Raw genomic sequence first — 23,324 nt, 5'->3', positions numbered from 1 at the left:
TTACATGTAGAAAAAGAGCCGTTGGGAGGGGGTTGGCGCTTAACTTGGGCTTTGACTTGAGTGAGGTGTGGTCCATAAACATAAGACTTAGATATAGGTCTAGGGTTCGGGTGAGCATCAATCCAACACCGGAAAATCGGACTGAATGGAAGATCGAAAAATTAATTTTATGGACCGAAGATCGAACTTAAAAGTTTGGTCTTAATTGGACCGACCCGAAATATTTGTTGAAGTTTAATTTATTTTAGATTAAAATGTGATTTGTAACTATTAATTAGCCCCTTTATCTGGTCATTTGTTTGCCTTTGATTTTGGCATAAAGATTAGTGAAATTTGAGTGAATTATTTTCTTGTCCTTGTTAGGGATGACAAGTGAAACATAGTGGATGTTATTAATCAAATTAGAAATAAAGAATCCTCGTAAGAGAAAGCAGCGTTTTTTTTGTTCATGCCGTCCTTAGACCCGCCACCCCTCCATAGCGACTTTACCCGAGACTCGCCATCTCCTATGGCGACTTGCGCTTGTGTTTTTTTTTTTTACAAGAGACCCGCCATCCCTTAACTTACAGGTAAAAACCGTCATTGAGATTGGCGATTTTAACTTAAAGTCGCCTTACGAGATGGCGGTTCTAATCCCAATAGGTTCGTAAAAAAACCAAGCCTATATGAACCCCTAATTGAGAAATACTTTTTAGCCAACCCAAAACGATAATTTTTTTTAGCATTATCTTAACAAAAACTTGAAAAATATGGACCGAAAAGCAGACCCAAAAGAATCGGTTTGTTTTCCGTTAAAGTTACTCATCCCTAATTTAAGGAGTCAAGTAATTTTTTGTCGTCTTAGAAGAATTTTCAAGAATTAAGAAATTCTTGGAATAATTTATATTAACAACTTAGTGAAATAAATAATCTTTAGAGATGGTAAAGATATTTTTTTGGGAAAAAGTTGGCAACGTATAATAATACTTGAAAACCCGTAAAATGATTATTTTTTACAAATTTGAATGATTTTTTTTTCAAATCGCTTATCTCAACGAATCGAAATCAAAATCTAGACTTAAGCTCCGTTCTTTTCAGCTAAGAGGAGTTGAACAAAATTGAATGAGGCTAAACTAAATTGAATGAGACTAAATTAAACTGAATGAGGCTGAGGTAAAAGTTAATTTATGTAAAGAGTTGAACTGAACTGAATACAGATAAGCTGAAATAAAATGAGTTGAAATTAAATCTCTAATCTTCGTGTGGATTCCACGACCACGCCACACGAATTAACCCGACCAATTTATATGAAAACACGACCCCACTTCCTACTAACAACAAAACAATAGGTCTTGGTATAGACGGGTGGGGCGAACAGACGGGTAAAGACCTCTAATAAAATGGGTTGGGGGGACAAGGTGGGACACCCCCATATGTTTTCCACTTTATGGCAAATGGGTATTTTGTGAGAGGAAATGGTATCCGTCTATACGTATAGACGGATTGTGTCCGTCTATAATGAGAACTAGATTTTGTGCCCGTGCGTTGCACGGGTTTCAAATTTGTCTTTCCTCTAATTGTTTAGATCTTTTAATATCATTTTGAATGATATGTAAAAGTTGTATTTCAATTACTCAAATAAGGTAAATTTATCTTATTACGTTTATGAAAGGACTCTAGGAATAGGAATTTTTAAGGGGATAACTAAAGTCTTTCCTCAACGGCGAAAATCACGGGGTTTTACTAACTTTTGAATTGCCCCAGGACTATAGAGAAAGATGTAGATCGATCGCCCCCAGCTCAATGCTCGCAATTAGTTAAGGGAAGACTTTGACACGTTACGTTCAGGATTATCCTTATTTGTTAGAATAAGAGGATAATTACAAATTATTTTAAAGTTTTATCCTTTAAATTTTCACTTTTCAAATTTATAGATAAATTTTCTAATGGAATATAATTTAGTAATTTATAAATTAAGATAGTTATCTCTACGTAAAACACCATATAGTTATATAGTAAATGAAACTTTCATCGAATGTTTTGCTAAAGTAACAAGGATAAAAGTGGTGGCTACTTTGGGAGCGAAAAGGGGTATACGGATAGTCTGTTGACTTAGTCTTCTACGACAACCATCAATTCATTTGCTCTTTTGTTTTAATATCTCTATATCTAGTTCATTACCCTAACCTTGAGTGTTCGACCATGTTCTATATAACGTGATGTTGCATCGTCGATTGTTGTTGGTATACTGCAAGACTGACTATTTGATTGTTCAACTTTGGTTTATGTTCTTAATTTGTTAGTTGTTCCATAATTTCCGAAAACTTATGGGTAGTTTAGAGTTGCCACTGTTATTCTGTAAGTCATAACAATCTTAGCATCGAAGGGGATAAGATGTTGGTTTGATTGATTGATATGAAGATGCATGCAAAAAATATCTTCTTTGTAAACTCCTCCGCTTGTAATATTATGTTTTATAAACAACTGATGAAGGTCATGTTATAGAAAATTACTACAAATCTCAAGTCCCGCTCATGTAAAGACACAATTCGACCCATGTTAAGTGAAATACGCGTCCTAATGCATTTTTATTGTGCGAGATGAGTAGTTAATGCTTATACGTTGAAATATTAAAGAATAAATTCAGTAACGACTGACCTCCGGCCTGGAGGACGCAAGATTTTTTCGTAAAATAAACTCATCTCTTGTAAGCCAATTACGTTAACATTTTATTCTACTAAACATTGTTACGGCTAGCAAAGGTGGAGTCTAGTGGTTAAAATTTTGGTGAAATTTCCAGGAGACCCAACCACCCAGGGTCAAGCCTCCCCAAAAGCAAAATCTCGTGGGACATTCTTGATCTGAGTACAGCCCTTTGTGACTCTATAAGGTAAAAAAAGTTCATCATAAACGTTTCAAACTTACTCATCTAGCTATTATATTAGACATGTTACATAAGACAACACTAATATATATGGTTCTTTAGATAACTCCTACTACTATATTTTATAAGAGTGTGATCTCTACTATGAAATTGATCTCTACATTCTTTTGTCGGTTATGATCTCTACCTATTATTTAAATAGGTGCGGAGATAAAATCAAAGCATAAGATACTCCTATCATCCGGTTTTTTCGCGATGAATTTGTAGACCGTCTGAAATTATATATTTAAACTTGCACTTATGCGAAATAGAAACCCGCTTTCTTATGCATCCTCTCCTTAAAATCAATTGCAACTCGTTCTCCTGTAAATCACATTAAATGAATTCCATTAGTTATTTATCAATATAATTTTGACGTTGTGCAGTTGTCATATATGAACTTTCCCCATCGATTTCCACACCCATTGATGCATTCTTCTTAGGCATTTGCACATTGATTTGATGAAGGCCTCTCAACAAGTCTATAATATCACAAAATCTGATGAGATACATCCAAGCACGCTGTCTCTTAAATGGGTCTATAAAAACAATAAATTGAAAGCACAATAAATAGCTAATGTACAAATAAAGTTATTAATATACTGTTTCAATCATTTCAGCTTCTCTGACTATCAAGAACAATGAAAATTAAACAAACTGACCTGGGAAACCAGCATAGAACGCTGCCATCTTACACTCGATTGCTCTAGCTGAATCCGGGGCTAAAACTGTACCCACCACAATATCCCCAAACTCAGAAGGATTAATGTTTGTCTTCTCTATCACTGCCTAAAGTTCCATAAAACTTCTACGCAACAATTACAACATCATCTCCAAAAGCAGCTTTTCTTTCATAAGCTCCGCCATCCCCAGCTGAGCATATCAAAGGTTGATTTATAACGCTTTAATGAATTTTATGAGAGGTGGACTCTCTATAATCGCTCGAAAAAATCTGACACTACCGTGTTGCAGTTGTCACAGTGATCCTAATGATCAAATCGCTACGTTGCCGGATCTATAAGACGGCGTTTGGGGGTAAGCCAATGTCACCGATAAGTCTGCTGAAGAAGAGGTAGCTAATCGATGTCGTACTGACAGGTTATACTCTCACCACATCCAACATATAGACGACCTGGTCAGGCTTATATTATCCTCACAGGTCACAACATCTCCCGGCCAAAGCTATGAATCTCTCCACACATTCACATAAGTAGCCATTCATTATATTCTGCTGTCTTTTATATCCAACAAAGTCGGCTTACCCAAAAACCATTAGCCTAAATCCATTGTTTTTCGTCTTCGGTCTACTGTCATAGAAAAATAAACAAAACATTAATATTGAATATGCAGAAGAGCTAACATTCTAAATACAATAGTTACTATCACTTCTAAAAGAAAAAGAAACTGTATATCATTGGATAAAAGCTACGCAACATATACAAAGAAACAATTAAACAACCAGCTACGTAACATATACAAAGAAACAATGAAAAAACGTGAATGTTGGAAAGTTATGTACGTGGAAGGTTGCTTATATAATTAGAAAAATTGTTATTGCTTTGATTTAGGATTCTAATTTAAGAAGATAAAAGTTGGTGATTAATTATAGTATTTGTATAAGTTTAGGGGTTTGGTAAAGTATTATGATAAAATTTTAACGTTTAATGTAGTTGTTTAGTATGCATAGTACTCTACTCCGTATTAATTAATTCATACAATTTATAGATAGATTTTAAATAAAAATTAATTAGGTGGCTTTATAAAGTTGGAGTCTCTAGAATTGCCTGAAAAAAGCCTCTTTTATATATATGTTCCGGGTGTAATTCCAGAGCAGATATTTGTTACCACTCGTAGCTTGTAGAATGACGTCTTTGCTTGAATCCTCCTTTGATCTCTCCTGAAACGATGAACAAACTGAGGGCTCGGCTTTTGCCGAGCGTACTCACTCCGACGCTCAAGTCAGTAAACTTAAAGGGCTAAGTATGTGTTACTTGACTAAACGTGTATTGTAGAGAGATAAGGAAGATATTACCAGATGAATAGTGGTTATTAGGTCAATTTGTTGTGGATCCTTTCCTCAATGAAGGTTGAGGAGTATTTATAGACTTTCACCTTGTGTCACGTAGTGGCCAAGTGGCTAGCAGGTGGAAAGACCGTTCTACCCTCGGCCGATGGACCTATGGCAGGCTGGCCGAGGGGTCTTGGATATGAGTACGCGGATATGTGTCCCGGCTGGCTAGTTGTCTGGCCGAGACCCAGGTGACAGGCCGATGGATTGCATCGGCTAGACTGTCTAAGTCGTTGACTTTGCTGTGGATACCCTTGACCTTGCTCGATATGTTGATTTGGTCAGCGGTGCAGAATATGCCCCATCAATTTGCCCCCAGCGTAGTCTATGCCGTGGTATGGGCTCCGATGTATGTTGAGCGTATATTCTGCGTAAGTATTTTTGCAAAATTTCTGGTATCAGCTTCTTCTGATGCATCGGCGTGGTTCTTGTTAGGCCGTACCATATCCCCCCTCCACATGGATGCGTAAAGGGCATCCGATGTGGAAAAGAATGTGACGCTGGCCGAGACTAGGGCCGAGAGTGCCGGTTGTTTTTGATTGCCCCCGGCCGGTGCTTCCTAGCTTGGTTGATCATGCGGCCGGCGGAGAGCGGGTACCTAGGAATTTGTTGAGGAAGATGAACAGGCGAAGAGATGTGAATGGGCGTATTGAATACGCTTGGTCACTGTTGCATTGATTGACATTCCGTGGTTGCATGTCTGACACGCGTCTGTTCGCTGATTGGTTGACGCTTCATGGGCTGTGCCCTGATTGGTCCTTCTTCATGGGCTTTTCCCTATAAATAGGGCAGTTATTCCGTGATTTTGGCCACCAATTTCATTTTCTCAAATTTTCTCCAAAATCTTCATCTTTCTAAACTTTCAAGGGCTTCCCTTTCTTCCAATCTTCAGTCTTCGATCCGGCGAGTGTTTTTCTTCAAGGTAAACAAACAAATCTTCTTCTATTTTGTTAGTATTTGTTGCGAACATGTCTTCTGCTGGTGCTGGACCTAGTAAACCTGCGTCGGGGGGCCCTAGGTCTCCTTCTCCTGAAGTTGATCCTCAAATTCTGGAGGAATGGGAGGATGATGATTCCTTTGGTGATTTGGGTGATGACTTCGGTGATGATGCGGAAAGGTCTCGTCCTAGTGTGGGGAGACAGTACGTCATGGATCACGGCGACGCCTGTAAGGTCCGTCTTGACCGCACTTGGACTCATAAGCTCGCCAGTTGTTCCGGCGAGACATTTTTCGAGGGCCATTTTTTCTTCGGTAGGGGATACAAAATTGTTATCCCTGAGGAGGTTCAGGCCGTCTGTTGCCCTCCACCGGGCCACACCGGCGTATACATGCGGCATTTGGAGTATGGGCTCCGGTTTCCGCTGAATGGGAACGTTATGGCCATCATTAGAGCCATGAACGTTGTCGTTGCCCAACTGCACCCGTTGGCTATGAGGACCATAATCGGCTTCGTCTGGCTCTGTCTCTTCAAGGGAGAGGCCCCAACGGTGAACTTATTCCGCCGGCTTCACCATCTCAAACCATTCTCTGGCCGCGTCGGATGGCACAGTGTGCAAATGGAGCCGGGTTATGTCTCTGTTGACAAACTTTCTTCTTGCAAGGACTGGCAAGGTCGGTGGGTGTACGTTAAGGTGCCGGATGACTATCCGCTGCCCCGCTCCTTCCAGCACCGAGTTAATTTGCGGTGTGAGACTAATGCGGAGCACGACAGATGGGTCACCCGGAAGAAGCTCAAAATGGATGCCAGCAGGGTCCCTCTTAAGGAGGATGAGAAGCTGGCGATGAGGCTTTTTGAGGTGGACAAGAGTGGGGTGCCGAAAAGATGGATTCCCCCGACGCAGATCATTCTTCAGGATGAGCCGCTATGCCATGTCGGCCTCATACCGGCCCTAGCACAGGGTGAGTGGGGTCGGTGTGAGGCCCATTACCATTCTCAACGTTCCTGTTTCTCGAACTTTGATTTATTTCTTCTACTTAACTCTTGCTTTGTTTCTTTCGCAGACCACTTTGGACCGGACCTGTCTGAGGATATCCTCCGGAGAATGGGGCTGCACAAAGATAAAACCGTTGCTAACTTGCATCCCAAGGCTCTAGCTCATGACCGCAGGACGTCGCCGAATGATCTTATGGAACAACGGCTGAAGGGCTTGAGCATGGAGGAGGCCCAGGCGAAGGTTGTTAGCGGCGTAGTGCGTCGGACGCGGAAAACGAAGTCTTCGGCGGCGACGGCGTCGACACCGGTTCCACCTCCCATCCCCCCTAAGAAAAAGACGGTGGAGATTGTTGATATTCTTGATGAGGGGGACTCTGACAAGGAAGATTCTCCCCTCGTCCGTAAGAGGAAGGAGACAGCTTCTACCGCTGGCAGGGAAGTGTAACCTTGTTCAGAGGCATGCCGACCTCTATCTCCAGCAGAGGAACGAATCCAGGGACCTTTTTAAGGCCCAGGCGGAGGTGATTCGGAGCAAAGAGGCCATCATCAGGCAAAAGGAGGAGGACATTGAGACGCTCCAAACCGTCATGCTTCCCAACATGTGCGCTAAATTCCGGGATATGGCCGAAGAAGCTGTTAGGGAAGTGATCGGGGAGCTTTCCCCACAGACGGCGCCAATTGTTCCGAGTGTAATTCCAGAGCAGATATTTGTTACCACTCGTAGCTGTAGAATGACGTCTTTGCTTGAATCCTCCTTTGATCTCTCCTGAAACGATGAACAAACTGAGGGCTCGGCTTTTGCCGAGCGTACTCACTCCGACGCTCAAGTCAGTAAACTTAAAGGGCTAAGTATGTGTTACTTGACTAAACGTGTATTGTAGAGAGATAAGGAAGATATTACCAGATGAATAGTGGTTATTAGGTCAATTTGTTGTGGATCCTTTCCTCAATGAAGGTTGAGGAGTATTTATAAACTTTCACCTTTTGTCACGTAGTGGCCAAGTGGCTAGCAGGTGGAAAAACCGTTCTACCCTCGGCCGATGGACCTATGGCAGGCTGGCCGAGGGGTCTTGGATATGAGTACGCGGATATGTGTCCCGGCTGGCTAGTTGTCTGGCCGAGACCCAGGTGACAGGCCGATGGATTGCATCGGCTAGACTGTCTAAGTCGTTGACTTTGCTGTGGATACCCTTGACCTTGCTCGATATGTTGATTTGGTCAGCGGTGCAGAATATGCCCCATCATTATATATACTAGATTTAATGCCCGTGCGATGCACGGGCCTATTTGTAGTGATCTATCGTGTATGGTATAATATTGTAATTAAGAGTTGGTAACGTGTTACGTCTAGTAATTCTTTAAACCATCTTTAATGTGAATTGTAGTGAAATCTTATCGTAGGACTTGAATATTATGAAAAATATTTTTTGTATATTAAGCACTTCATAGATTCCAATCGGGTTGTCTAAATAGCTTGAAAATTCAACTCCTAAAAAAGAAATAAAAAAATAATTTCTTTAGAAACACGTTTATTGTTAACATGCCTTGTAATATATGATAAGGTGAAATATATGCTAAACTATTACTCTGCACAAAATTTTCATATAAAAACGTTACACATACTCTGCACAAATTTGTCATTGTAATTTATTTATTTATTTTGATAAAGAAAGAAAAGTACTTTATCATTGAATTGTAATGAATTTTACTATCCTTTTAGAGTTTGTGTTAGTATGAAACTGTTTGTAAGAGTGAGGCATGGAGAGAGATGGGAGTTAGTAAGAGTCGTTTGCTTCTTTCGAAAATCAACTCCCATCAACAACAACATCCACACTGACTTGCTTCTTTCTCTGTCTCTGATGCTAATTCTATTTCCAATTATGGAAACAAACAACAACAATATTTTGTTGGGAAAAAATAAAGTAAATATAAACTATTAACTGGGACGAAGGGAGTACTTATTTATCACGTTTGCTTATAAAAAAACGTCTCAGATAAGAAGTTAGTCAAATAAAGTTCATTTGTCAAAACGAAGAAAATGTAACACAACAATTCCACGATTGTTACATGTTGAATACTGGAAAGTTGCCTTTAGCAAAAATAAAATTACCCCATAAAAACATTTATTCAATACGGAGTGCAAAATAAAATAAAAAACATCTGGTTCTTAGTGTCAAAAAGAACTATATATTTCCTTTGTTATTGATGGTTGCAACTTTGATTGCTAAGGCGCTAAGCAAAGAATAATTGTCGTAAACACCTGTAAACAAAACCTTGTCAATTAGATATTTTAAATATGTTACAAAGCTTACAATAAACAAAAGTACAATATAAGATGCGAGACACCAAGAAAGGAGATACCACAATGAGGTAAAAGGAATGAGAAAAGTATGTAATTGTGCTGAAAAAAAAAAAGCAAAACAAAGAACAATCAATATCAAGTGTATGAGTTAATAAAAAAAAATTACGTGAAAACAATGAAGAATAGTTGAATGGTGAACCAAGTGCATTAAAGTATACTATTATATAACATTGGAGTCATAGGTACATACAATAAGATCGTCTAGAAGATCGTTATATTAGTTTTTTTCAAAAAAAAAAAAAAAGAAGATCGTTATATTAGTTATATTAGACGTCTTTAAAGTAACCAATGGTCATTATCGTATAATCCTTTTTCCCCTGGCTTCATGTATGAGATTCTCCGACCCACATATCGTTTAAGATGGTGGAAAAATTAGTCTTGTAAATAAACTTTAGTAAATTATGAATACGAAAAACATGCGTACCTCTTGTAATGCCAAATTTTCTAAAGTATTGACTATACTGCACAGCACAAAAAGAAAAAAAAAACAAATCAGAATCATAGGGTAGCAAGTAACTGAAGTAAGATCGTAAGATCAATCTTAATTTGCGTTCTCAAGAAAAAAAAAACGGATCTTAAGTAACTCATATTCATGGGTAATAATGAACACCAATTATAGTCGTTAGAGATGAACCTAGCCTATCTGACTCTCTTTATGCAAAATAGTAGTCTGTTCAGCCGTCTTCTGCTTCGACCAAGCAAGAGAATTCCTTAGATGATGGAAGAAAGGTCTAGGAAATTATCCTGCACACTCAAACAATCGAGGCTATCGAGAGTTTGACCCCACGTTGACTCGAACCAGCCCGGATTTGAACTCCAAAAAGGGATTGACTCAACCTCTGCATCGGTTAATAATCCTAGATCCGACTACACATCAAAAGAGTAATGTCATTTGAATTAATTGGCGTATATATACAATCTCATGTACCGAGTAATAACTGGTCACTGATGTATGATGCCAATAAATAACAAAATAAATATGTAAACCTTAAAGTTTAGAAATACCTCTTGAGTCATAGACTAATAGTTGATACATAATTCCAAAGCTATCATCACCGTATAAAACTATCATTGAACCTGCAAATAATATACGGTGATTAAATTCAAGTATCGATGAATCAAATGAAAAACACATTCAAACACATCAAAGTATAACACACACAAATTCATAATAACTATCACTACAAATAAAGTAATACGGGTAGTACATTCATCTATGTTTTAAGAAAAAGCCATAGGAAAATAGTAAAAATACGCAGGACAAAGTAACGATATTGTGGCAGATTGGCTGACAATTTGGAAAGGGGACATATAAATACACAAATACAATGACATTGGTACTTTGGTAGTAGAATTTTACTTTATGTCAACCTTCAATACGTCAATATTATTATCTTGTATTCCCTATCTAATTACCAAGCTTTTTATTATTTTATAATTAACGTAGTTTATATAGTTTGGACTCTCTGTAATCGCTCGGAAAAAGCTTCCTTTATTAATATAGATAGATAGATAGATAGATATATTTGTGACAACAAAATGCGATAGATTACAACTCGACCAATTCAATCATTTAACCGTCACCAGCTCGTAAGTGACGACGACACACTCTCATCAATTTGACAGCAAGCACCGCACGTCTCTTCTATCTTCCCATTTTACTACCACCATTATTAATTCACATTTGTTTATATTATTATATTTGCCGCGATCATATCCACCTTTCCTCCCTTCCATCTTCTCCTTCATCATCATCATCAAAATCATCGTTATCATCATCATCACCATCTTCCATCGATCTATCTCTACATCCATACCATGAGCTGGTGGTGGGCTGGTGCTATCGGCGCTGCCAAGGTCATCTCTCTCTCTCTCCCTCCTCCACTTACCTTAATTACAATGTCAAAATTATTCCCTCCGTCTCAATCATTTGTTTACCTTTTTAGTCTTTGTGACGGTTTTTTAATCAAAGGTAAACAAATGATTGAGACGGAGAGACATCAATTATGTTGTACGAAGTACACTAATACAAGATCATTTATTCACTTCTCATTATTCTTCTCAAGAAATATTTTAATCGAAGGTAAATAAATGATTAAGTCGAAACGAGTATCCCAGATATAGTTAATTCAGATTGATTTTACTAATTACGTAAGAAAACTTCAGATTGACTTTACTAATTACAAGAATGTGTTGCATTTAATTTCTGATTTACAGAAGTTATTCAGATTGATTTTACTAATTATACGAATGTATTGCATTTAATTCCTGAATTACATAAGAAAAATTCAGATTGACTTTACTAATTATAAGAATGTGTTGCATTTAATTTCTGATTTACAGAAATTATTCAGATTGATTTTACTAATTATACGAATGTATTGCATTTAATTCCTGAATTACATAAGAAAAATTCAGATTGACTTTACTAATTAAAATTATAAGAATGTGTTGCATTTAATTTCTGATTTACAGAAATTATTCAGATTGATTTTACTAATTATACGAATGTATTGCATTTAATTCCTGAATTACAGAAGAAATTAGACGACACAGATGAATTGGGGGCGACGACGACGAAAACCTACCCAAGCGTAGCTCTGATCGTAGGGGTGACCGGCATAGTCGGTAACAGTCTAGCAGAAATCCTACCCCTGGCCGACACGCCAGGGGGCCCATGGAAGGTGTACGGGTTGGCCCGCAGGCCGAGGCCCAATTGGAATTCGGATCATCCGATTGAATACATTCAATGTGACATTTCAGATCAAGATGACACCGTTGCCAAGCTCTCCCCGCTTACTGATGTCAACCACGTGTTTTATGTCACGTGGGCCAATTGTAAGTCTGAGGTGGAGAACTGCGAGGTGAATGGTCGGATGTTTCGGAATGTTCTCAAGGCGGTGGTCCCCACCGCCACGAATCTCAAGCATATTTGCTTGCAGACGGGGCTGAAGCATTACGTTGGACCATTTGATAGTTCAACACGCGAGGAACTGAAGAAGCTTAATGTCGAGATTGAGCCGCCTTTTACCGAGGACATGCCTAGATTGCCTGTGCCGAATTTTTATTATACGTTGGAGGATATATTGGAGGAGGAAGTGGCTAACAAGGATGGGTTAACTTGGTCGGTCCACCGTCCTACGACTATATTTGGGTTTTCACCGTATAGTTTGATGAACATTGTGGGTACATTGTGTGTGTATGCAGCAGTGTGTAAGCATGTAGGGGTGCCACTGAAGTTTCCAGGGTCGAAAGCTGCTTGGGAGTGTTACTCTCAGGCATCGGATGCTGATTTGGTAGCCGAGCATCAAATTTGGGCTTCAGTTGATTCGTATGGTAAAAATGAGGCGTTTAATTGTAGCAATGGGGATGTATTCAAGTGGAAGCATTTGTGGAAGGTATTAGCCGAGCAATTTGGGGTGGAGTTTGCGGAGTTTGATGAAACTGAGGGGAATTTTAGCATCGCTGAATGGATGAAAGGGAAGGAAGGAGCGTGGGAAGATATTGTGAGAGAAAATGGTTTGACTCCGACAAAGCTGGAGGAAGTCGGGAATTGGTGGTTTGTGGATGTGATTCTCGGAGTGGAGGCCCCATTGGATAGTATGAACAAGAGCAAGGAACATGGATTCTTAGGGTTTCGGAACACTAAGAATGCTTTCATTTCTTGGATAGACAAGATGAAAGCTTATAAGATTGTTCCATAAGACGAAAACAGGTTGATCATGTATTACTGTACTATGTGCTATTGTATTTTGTGCTTTCTTGTTGGTGGGAAGAATGCTGGCCTTAATTTTGCTTGCTGGTTTGTATTACAGTAAGATTTCTTTGTGGCTTCCGAAAATGGATTGTCTCGTTTAATGTCGGGTTTTGGTCGAAATTTCTGTAGTTTTTTTATGGTAATATGTAATTCCTCTGTCTTAAATAAAAAGTGCAAGCATGTTTATTTACAGATTGAATGAACAAGTGCATCAAATTGTAAATACAATCGAAGTAATTTTGCTCATAAGATCTTACCTAAGAAGTAGGAACTCGGAAGTATAGTTACAATCTTCGACCCTAGTTTACAGTTCTCAGGAATCCAAATCTTGAACGCATTCTCAGGAATCCAAATCATCATCGCTGTTCTGGGAAATCTAATCTTCATCCAAATCTTCATCGCTGTTCTCAGGAATCCAAATTCTTGACTGGAATTAGTCACAGCCCTCCTGAAACTTGGGAACGAGAAACTATCAGGCAGCAACTGTTTCTTTTCTGCGATTTGACTGAAGTTTTGGACGTGTCTTCGTTGAATTGCTGCTACCTGTAGAGTATGCATTGGAGTATCAGTTTTCTCATGAACTCGATATGGACATAGAATCATTCAAATGATAATACAAACAATAACCTGAATCGTTTGCTGATTTCCTTCTACTTCGCCACAAAAGTCTGATTGGTGTACCAGAAAACCCGGCATCAGAACGCAATTGCTTTTCCATATAACGCCGATATGTGTCAGGGAAGAGTTTTGCGTCATTCACGAAGAAAACAAACGTTGGAGGTCTAATAGCAGCCTGTCAACAAAGATGGAGATCAGACAATCTTCCTAAAGGTAAATTACCAATCTATAGCAAATATCATCGGTGTAGCGGAATTGCAGTAATGTTACTAAAGGGTTTTGACTGACAAAAGACCCAACATTTTTAAATTCATAGAGGAATTAGAACCAATTTTAAACAAGAAGACGAGAATACACTGCTGAAGAATAATACAACGCAATTCAACAGGCATCCTCACTGCTCAGCAGTATGAGTTTTAACTTTAAGATCGATAGCAAAAACTGTTTACTGATTATCGTTCATTTGAAACTTCTATACCAATTCTCTGTTTCATGTTATAAACGGCTATCTGCGTTCTGCAGCATTGTGACTTGTGATTAGTGACACGCGGACATATATGATGTATACAGAGTTTAAGTAATCAACATAGAGCCCAAGGGCTTAGAATTAGACAAATGGTGTACAAATAAGAGCACTGTTGTTTACTAACTCATGGAACCACAGTGATGTTCTACTCTACCAAGTTTTTTCACTTCTACGGAGTTTAGACATCATGATAGAATGACCAAAGCAGAAAATTAGCCGCAATAATATAATTTTGTGATAGTTACAGTTTTACTAAAAATAAAAAATATAGGCTTTGTATCAAATTAATACCTGAGTACAATAAAGAACACGGCCTCTCTTTCCACCCCTGGTCCTTGGTGGAGCTTTAAAAGCTACAGCCTCTCGAACCACTTGATTCAACGTGGCAGTGCTAAGCCTTCTTGACCGTTCTTTCTCAACTATATTAGCGGCAACAATAATCCTAGAAACATCAAAGAAGCCAGGATTAAGATACTTTACCAGGGACAAGCAGCTGATTCGATAAACATCCTACACGAGCCTACTACCCTAGTTTTAAAACTTATTGTACAAGCTTCAGGACAGTATATGTAATGTAACACCTGTTAAGAATATGGTCTTAAGCTCATGATAAAAGACTAATTAAGGGACCTTAGGGGACAGTTTTTAGTTCATACTTGTCTATACTCTGTCCAGTTATTGCAGTTGCATAAACAATGGGTGCCCAATGAAGATTGCGGAGCTTCCGTCGAACATCTTGCTCATATATTGTTGCTGTCTCCTGATTCTTATTCGGTATAGTATCCCATTTGTTCACAACTATTAAAGAGGCCTTCCCTTCCATCTCAATTCGTTCTGCAATCTTGTAATCCTGAAAAATAGAGAAAGGCGACAATTGACATCGGTGCAAACAAAAGCAATACAAAAACTGTCTCGCCTACTTACACATTGACATTTTTAGTTTTAGGTTATGACAAGAAGAATCAAAGTACATTGGGAAAAAAAGAAAAGAAAAAGAGCAACACTCTACAGTATAAACTCTAAAATGATCGTCAGCTACTACTAGCATGTTCTTTGAAAAGTGTTGACAAGCAAGCTAACAACAAGATCATAAAAGAGATGTATTCCCCTGGATGAAACAGTGCTGTAGCAAGACCAGGAGGAAATTTAGGGTTTAAGGGTTAACTACGATCAGATGACCTAAGATAATAAAACTAACTATTGATCCCTTCCTTTATATACCCAGCTACAATAGTGTAGTCTCCAATGCTTGGCAACCAGGAAAGAATGTACAGAATAGCGTCTCAAACCAATGCAACCATACTATACAAGTAAAGCCCTCTTAAAAAAATATAAATAAAGAACAGAAATACAGAAAGAACCTATTCGGCTATTCCAAAAGATTGATATTTGTAGTTTTCACATTCGTTCATAAGAATAATCATTATTAGAGAAGACATCCAACATACTTAGCTGATACACAACAAGAAGCCTTAGTCCCAACATAGGTTGGGGTCGCCTAACATTAATCATCATCCGAATCCGTATAGGTTTGAATCCGCTAATACGGTCAACGGTAAATAAACATACCTAGCTGATCCAAAATGATAAAGTAGAAAACTACCTGTTCTGTAATACAGGCCATAGCCTCAATTACAAGAGCTACAACATCAGAACGGCGAATAGCACGAAAGGCTCGATTAACAGACAATGCCTCAGTTGTGCTCCCAGAAGATGCAACAGTTGATTTTCTCCGGATTCCAGCAGTGTCAATAAGCCGAAATTTCTGCAAACATATTAGGTTACGACTTCTCAGCATATCAATCACTGCAATCCACATCAACACTAAATGCAGTAAGTAATTTAGAGGGTGACAGAGCACTGAGATGTCTTTCCCATAGATGTGATTCAGGAGGGCACAGGGCTCAGTTACAAGTGGACAGGCTCAAAAGTGGCAACATCCAGTGATCAGATGCTAGGCTGTACAAGCAAAAACTGGAGACTAGAGAGCGATAAAAAGACAAGAGTTTCACATTTTTTTGTAAGATTGTCCATTGGAGATTTGGAGACTAAAAGAGAAGTGTGTGAGGTTTTGCATGATATAAGGAACACCTTGAGCTAATAGCCTAACACTACCGAAAAGTGAGATTTCTAATGTATTTTACTGTTTCCTTGGCTAGCCTCAGTCTCTTAACAGAAATAGAGAGGGAAAACTGAAAAATGAAATTTCACAATAATCAACCAGGTAGTCAGACTTTTTATGGAAAATGGTTAAAAACAATTCTTTTGACTATAAATTTTCTGATTCTAAACCAACATTGAACCCACTCCACCAGACAAACACACCACCTAACACTCAAAAAAGAATAATAAGTAACAAACCTGACCATCTGGTCCAGTGAATTCGGTATCAATAGCATCACGTGTGGTGCCACTGACTGGGCTTACTATAGTCCTGTCCTCTCCAACCAATGCATTTAATATGCTGCTTTTACCAACATTTGGTCTGCCAACGATTGCCATAGCGGGAACATAGTTTTCCTCTTCTTCCGGATAAACTGGTTCCTACATGTGCAAAATAGAAACATGTGAATTGTATAACTTAAATGTTTGTTACGAAAAAATTGTACAACCAAATAACTCAAGCATCAAGCAGGACGACTAGTAGAGTAGGGAAAAAACCAGCAAAGCCTCAAACATCTAATCAAATCTTCTTCTTCCTATTTTTCCTTCTTGGTTTCTTTCTTTTACCCCTCCCCCACAAGAATCATTCAATCTGGCCAAGTCCCTCAACACAACTAAAAACCAGATACTATGGAAAGGACATCGACAGAATACCTCAACTTTTGTCAGACCCGAACAAACGAGATCAAGAAGCTCTCCAGTTCCTGTTCCAGAGATAGCAGATATAGGAAGAGGTGAAAACCTACAAAGCCAATGGAACAAGAAAGCCATTCTGAGTTTGAGCACATAAAATAATAGAGCGAATGACACCCATAATATGACAATCAGCCTCAAACAAAACACTGATAAATGCTTAGCCATCTAACTGTCTCATAAATTTAAGGATCCACTAATCTGTGACATGCATAACTTACTTCCCTAAGGCCTTGTTTGGATAGAAAAAAAGGAGGGAAAAGAAGGGGAGGGAGGAGGAGGGAAGAGAAAGGAAGGGAAGGGGAGGGGAGGGAGAATGGAGGAGATGATTTTCCCTCCAAATCTTGTCTATGTTGGTGGGGAAATAATTTGCCTTGTAGGAGGGAAATGGAGGGATCCATTTTCCCTCCCCTCCAAATCACTCTACCTTTATTTTGCTAACCAAACAATGGATTTCCCATCCTTCCAATTCCCTCCCCTCACTTTCCCTCCAAATCTCTCAATCCAAACACACCCTAAGTTTTTTGCGGAATCTGTTGTTTTTAAATAAGAATATCAGAAAACCTAGCTATATTGCACCCTCATGAAGTACTTGGGCGAGACGGAGCAATATAAACTTATAAAGCACTTAACATAGCATGTCCACGCTTTACGAAAAATCTCATTCATATGGCCCTAAATCCTAGCCTCTGGTCTACGCCTTGACACATCGTTAGGGGGGACGCATTAAGCATCCATAGTGCGTTTTCTTATGCCCAACAAGCCCTTCCCGGCTAAATGTGTAGTTGACGCTCCAGAGGAGACTCGAGAAAGCGTGTGGAAGTACGTTACAAGTGAGCCAGTTACCAAGGTCTTGGACCACATTATCGCATAAATATGTGACTAAGATAGTAGACACTAGACCAAAGCACCAAACGAAATAATGACGAAGAATGACTCAATTTTAGTCTGATAAACATATATGATGATATTTTGTATGGTTAAGCTAGAATCTGAGAACTTCAGTTATCTCACTCAATAGTTACCAATAATTCGAATATTTTTATTACTTGCTGTACTTCAATCACACTGGAATTGCCTAACTTGTTGTACTTCAATCAGACTGGAATAAGGATTGAACAATTGTGCAAGCGAAATCATCAATGTCTAGGTCAGGATTAAACGCCAGAGACTAACCCAGATACTAGTTGAATCAAATTTGCCAGGATGGTTAAAGCCATGAAAATGTGAGCATTAAGTTATTAAATCCATTGAATCTAACACAATTAAAAAAAACATAAACATAGAACAACTTTGAAAATTCTCACAAAATTTAAATCATTTGTCCTTGTAATGAAGCCTGTAATATATATGTAAAATATCCTTCGTGTCAACCATGATACTCTCTTTTATGTTTAAAATAGACAGAAACTTTATTTTCATAATCCCATCTGAGACACCCTTGGTTGTACAGTACGAAAACTTGTCATAAATTCCACAACCTCCCTCCCATCTGAGACACCCTTGGTTGTACAGTACGGAAACTTGTCATAAATTCCACAACCTCCCTCCCATTTTTATAGTCTCTGATTAACTTTGGAAGTTTTGTGATCAACCAATGTTAACTTTGACAGTTTACTTCTTCAAATATAACTAGAGATACAAGTTAAATTCTGTCATGTTCCAGTTTTATCAAAACATCATCAAAACTGTTTTTGTAAGCTTCACCAAGTGGTCTGAGTCACTAACACACATAAATTTATCATCCACGTTTAGGTAGCTCAGCAAACACAGATGCAGAAAGACCTACTAAAGTCAAAGATGATTGAAGGTAATGAATTACTCACCCAAAAGACCAAAATTCCAAAGCTTGGACTTGCCCTTTACCTGGAGACTCACACTTGTTGACGGCAAGTATAATATTCTTGTCTGAATAGTTCTTCCGTAACCAGTCAGCTATTTCCACATCACCTGCAGTTAGGCCGGCCTGTTCAGAATTTATAAATGAGATAACCCCGAGAAAAAAAAAGGTCTGTTCATTTTAATGTTTGTGTTTTTCAATGCAAATTATAAATCAGATTGTCATGCTCAAACTTCGAAGAGTTAGCATCATCACTTAACAAATCTCTTAAAAATACAACATTTTGCCAGCGTGTTTACGACATTGATGAAGAATACTAGATGACTAAAATACAACATTGTTATGGACAGGAACATTCTGATCGTACGGGTCATCGGGACCCTAGTGTGACAGGATATTCACAGGAAAAATTGAAGGCGGTCATCGATCATTACAAAAGGAGACAGGGTAAGTAGAAACATTGAACGACAATTACTGTTTGTGCAGCTGAACACTAGAAAAGCGCACTAGATTACCAAAAATTTAGTCAAAGATATATTGGAGGTCATAAAACACCCGTATAATTTTGCAGTTAGTTAATAGAAATGGGAACTAGGGAGGTGCAGTTCATGAAGAGACTTAAGTTGAAGGAACAAATTACAAGATCACCTAGAATAGTTCACTCAAAACTTGTCACCAAAAAGAAAGATGCCAAAAGAAAAACTCGTATCAATTATCATTTCTTACAGCTTTTTGATGGCAATGAGTCGTATACTCGTATTTCATACGGGCTAGATCTCTCTTACATAAAATGATGTGAACACAGAAACATAAAGCAAGACCAGAAACATCTAAATCGCTAATCTAATAAAGAACACACCTGACCATCAACCAAAAATATGACGACAGATGATTCCTCAACAGCTATAGCTGCCTGTCTCTCAATTTGTGAAGGCATTTTTGCAACAGCTGCCTCTCTAGCAGCTAATGGGATTCCCTCCATACCAATAGTTGTAGATACATTCAAATCTTCAACTACTACTTCTTGGGACTTGGATAATGTAACGACACCTCCAGTGTCTACCACCATGAACTCGTTCTCCCCCCAATAAGACCTTCCATACAATCGATCCCTAGTAACTCCAGGCTCATCTACCACAATTGCTCTATTACCCTACAGAGAAAAATAGAATAAAATTGACTGATATAATCACACTAGTAAGAACTCAAAGGTAAGAAGTTGCAACAAGCGTACCCCAACAAGGCGGTTGAATAATGCAGATTTACCCACATTTGGCCTTCCAACTATAGCAACCCTTGGGAGAAGATGGTCAGGTATCTGCGGGAGTTAATTAAAAGAAAGATATCACTAACAAAAAAAACTAACCTCAAACCTATATAGTTTCATGATAGCCTGACTGGTATACATATACAGATCCATTTCACTATCAAAGAATCCCCAAAAAAACAGACATTTTACACTGAAATCAACAAGACTTAGTAAGAGTAAACGAGACCAGATTATGATACAAAGTAAAAAACTAAGTCGTCTACTAGCCAAAGCAACTCACACTTTTAGGCACAGGCTTCTGGCTTTTCTGCTTTCTTCCTGCTTCTTTGCTAACCTTCGCCTCATCCTCTGCGGAAGTGTACAAAGAAATCAACACCGTGAGTACTTAATGACAAAGGGGCACATAAACAACTAAGTCGGGTAGCTACAAGTAAATTCTGTTTTATCAAACTCTAGAATCGAGACTGCATCTCTAAAGCAGCTAAACACAGTCATTTAAGAAAGCAATTTGCACCACCCGACCATAGAAGAGAAAGCAATTTATCAAACTCTAGCGATCAACACTGGGTCGCACTGCCAACATGGCACCATTGAAACTCTCAACTTGAGTTTCAACATTGGTACATTATCAAGGAATCGAACCCTATACCTCTTGTTCAACTACATCGACTTCTTACCAATCAATCTAAATGCACATTTTACATTGTAACCAGAAGATACAATAATAAAGTAAAATGCATAACCAATACTCAAATCAAGCGAAACAGGCGTCGAAAACTTTTTGATTCAATCACTAATATTCGCGGTTTTCAATTACTCATCATTAAAAATAATGGACTAAATAGCTATATAATTAAAGAGAAACAGGTCTCGATAACTTCTGAACTGAAGCCATAACATTCACGGTATTCAATTAATCGTCATCACACAAAATTAAAGCAAACGGTCAACTCAACATAAACAGGCCTCAGAAACTTCTGGATTGAAGCGATAACATTCGCGCTTTTCAATTTAAATCATTGTTACAGAGAAACATCCTACATAATTGATTAAAATAAAGGACTAAAAAGCTAAAATTAAATGAATTAGATGGTGAACGCAGATTGAAGGGATAACATTCGCGCATTTCAATTAATCATCATTACACATAAACATTCTACATAATTGATTAAAATCAAGGACTAAAAAGCTAAAATTAAACGTATTAATGGTGAATTCAAGCAAAACAGGCCTCGAAAACTTCAGAATTGAAACGATAATATTCGCGCTTTCAATTAATCACATAATTTCCTACACAATTGAGTAAAATTAGGTCAAATTAAAACTAGAAATCAAGCGTACCAATGGTCAATTCACGAGAAAGAGACCTCGAAAACTCTTGAACCAAAACCCTAGCTTCAGCTTCAAGCTCATCTTCATCAATTACGAAGTTTTCATCAGTAGCTTCGCTCTCATAGCCTTCATACTCGACAAATTCTTCGTCTTCATCTTCGTCTTCGACGTCGTCGTTTTGCTGAAAATTACCTGGAGAACGAAGAACCGAGGCGCGAAAACGGGGGAGAGAGAAAGTTTTAGTGGAGAGAAGGAGAGGAGAAGAAGTAGGAGAGAGAAGGAAAGAGAAATTGAAGGATTGCGAAAATGGTGATGATGGAGGGAGAAGGGAGATGGTTCTGGAGAGAGAATTGGTGGCGATGTTGCCGGCGACCGCCATTGTTACCGGTGTTGAGCTTTTTTGACCGTTGGTTTTTCAGGGTGGTTTTTTGGAGGGTTTATCTTCTATTAGTATGTCTTCAATTTTGATCGAGATATTAGTTTCGATAAGCTGAGGTTCGATGGGTCTATGGTGTTGTTTTTTAGTTGGTGAGGCGGTTTTGACCAAAGGTTAGCCGGTGTAGGGTTTATCTTGTTGCCTGTCGGGATGTTTATTTATTCTCAAATTGTCTCAAAACCAACTATTTTATAACCCAATTCACTTCAACACCTCTACATCTTTAACCCACTTCATTTATATGGGAGTAATATTTTTCATGTGGTATATTTACGGCATAAAACCGTAAATAATAAATGATGAACATACATTTTTACGGGTCATCCCCAATAAACTAAAAGAATACGTCTATCCAATATTTTTCCTCCAAAATCACACATATTCTAATAAGGAAACAAAAGAATTTATAATTATTACAATTTTATTCATTTTAATAAAGAAATAAATGAGAATTGATACATGGCATGACACCCTTAGCTTATTTTAATTTGGCACATGACACTCTATATAAATCAAGATCAAGATATATACTTAAAATACGGATTTAATTTCGATGCATAAAACACTATCACAAATAAATTATATTCATTCAGTTCTAATTAAATTTTTACATATTCTTTATACACAAAGACCGGAGTCTAGTTCTTAAAACTTGGGTGAAATTCCCAGGAGACCCGGGTTCAAACCTCCCCAAGAGCAAATCTTGCGGAGCATTATTGGCATGGGTCCATACCTAATAGACTTCGAGCATGTCACACTTTCCGGTGGCTTACCTGATTTACGAGGTTTGCAGGCTATCTCGTATACCCGAGGGTTACCCAGTGCGCACCTAAGGTAGCAGCTGCGAGTTCCTCCGTCACCCAAAAAAAAAAGGTAGAAAGAAAGGGGAATTACTTTTAATATTAGAGTAAGTGTTACAAATTCTATGATTATGAATCTAAATTTGAAAAATAGAAAAGCATAAAAAGACATACTCCCTCCAAGTTTTATCAATCTTCCCCTTTCAATAAAATACTCCCCACATATATTAGAGAAAGCACAAATTCTCATTGATGGCAGCCATATTTGGTCTTCAGCTGAAGACGGGCCAAATGTCGCCATTTTAACTACAAAATGTTACCATTTTAATGACAAACTATTATAGCTTTAAAAATTATTTACCTTAAAATGGTTACATTTTCATCAATGTTGGGTGACATTTTGCCCGTCTTCAGCTGAAGACCAAATATGGCTGCCATCAGCAAGACTTGCTGTAGAGAAAGGGGAAGATTCATATCACTTGGTGGGAGTAGTAATTAGGAGTATTTTATATGAATAGTTTTTTTACCGTAACACTTAAAGTGTTTATTAAAAGAATCAATCGGTTATATGAATGAAAAAGTGAAAATATTATTTTAGTAGTTTGTAAATCATCTTTGTAGATG

General features: G+C 38.2%; 2 protein-coding genes across 3 annotated transcripts; one reads left to right on the top strand and one right to left on the bottom strand.

Annotated features, from left to right (window-relative positions):
• The first annotated feature begins 10,818 nt into the window (after positions 1-10,818).
• On the top strand, positions 10,819-13,214 carry LOC141619390 ((S)-8-oxocitronellyl enol synthase CYC2-like). The gene is made up of 2 exons (XM_074436408.1): positions 10,819-11,122; positions 11,803-13,214. Exons 1-2 carry the CDS (start codon positions 11,084-11,086, stop codon positions 12,967-12,969), a joined length of 1,206 nt encoding a protein of 401 aa, XP_074292509.1. The 5' UTR covers positions 10,819-11,083; the 3' UTR covers positions 12,970-13,214.
• A 160-nt stretch (positions 13,215-13,374) lies between these two features.
• Positions 13,375-21,973, bottom strand: LOC141619389 (uncharacterized). 2 transcript variants are annotated; one of them, XM_074436407.1, is made up of 13 exons: positions 21,474-21,973; positions 20,413-20,480; positions 20,097-20,180; positions 19,722-20,015; positions 18,849-18,988; positions 16,984-17,071; positions 16,528-16,710; positions 15,770-15,931; positions 14,823-15,016; positions 14,458-14,608; positions 13,650-13,815; positions 13,477-13,565; positions 13,413-13,433 (listed from the first exon to the last, which is right to left on the bottom strand). In XM_074436407.1, exons 1-12 carry the CDS (start codon positions 21,841-21,843, stop codon positions 13,495-13,497), a joined length of 1,971 nt encoding a protein of 656 aa, XP_074292508.1. In that variant the 5' UTR covers positions 21,844-21,973; the 3' UTR covers positions 13,413-13,433; positions 13,477-13,494. The 2 variants fall into 2 exon arrangements, with proteins under 2 accessions (XP_074292507.1, XP_074292508.1); XM_074436406.1 differs by having other exon boundaries at positions 13,375-13,565.
• Positions 21,974-23,324: the final 1,351 nt, after the last annotated feature.

Source organism: Silene latifolia, chromosome X (assembly GCF_048544455.1).
Source record: "Silene latifolia isolate original U9 population chromosome X, ASM4854445v1, whole genome shotgun sequence".
Lineage (NCBI taxonomy): Eukaryota > Viridiplantae > Streptophyta > Magnoliopsida > Caryophyllales > Caryophyllaceae > Silene > Silene latifolia.
Note: the sequence above shows the minus strand (reverse complement) of the source record. Positions and strands in the feature narration are given on the sequence as shown.

Excerpts from the sequence above, each read along its gene's own strand:
- LOC141619390 (XM_074436408.1), top strand. The coding sequence starts at position 11,084 with ATGAGCTGGTGGTGGGCTGGTGCTATCGGCGCTGCCAAG. Across the intron at positions 11,123-11,802 it reads GTGCTATCGGCGCTGCCAAG|AAGAAATTAGACGACACAGA; the intron begins GTCATCTCTCTC and ends CCTGAATTACAG.
- LOC141619389 (XM_074436406.1), bottom strand. The coding sequence starts at position 21,843 with ATGGCGGTCGCCGGCAACATCGCCACCAATTCTCTCTCCAGAACCATC. Across the intron at positions 15,017-15,769 it reads TGGCCTGTATTACAGAACAG|GATTACAAGATTGCAGAACG; the intron begins GTAGTTTTCTAC and ends TCTATTTTTCAG. Across the intron at positions 13,816-14,457 it reads GTGTTCTTTATTGTACTCAG|GCTGCTATTAGACCTCCAAC; the intron begins GTATTAATTTGA and ends CTTTGTTGACAG.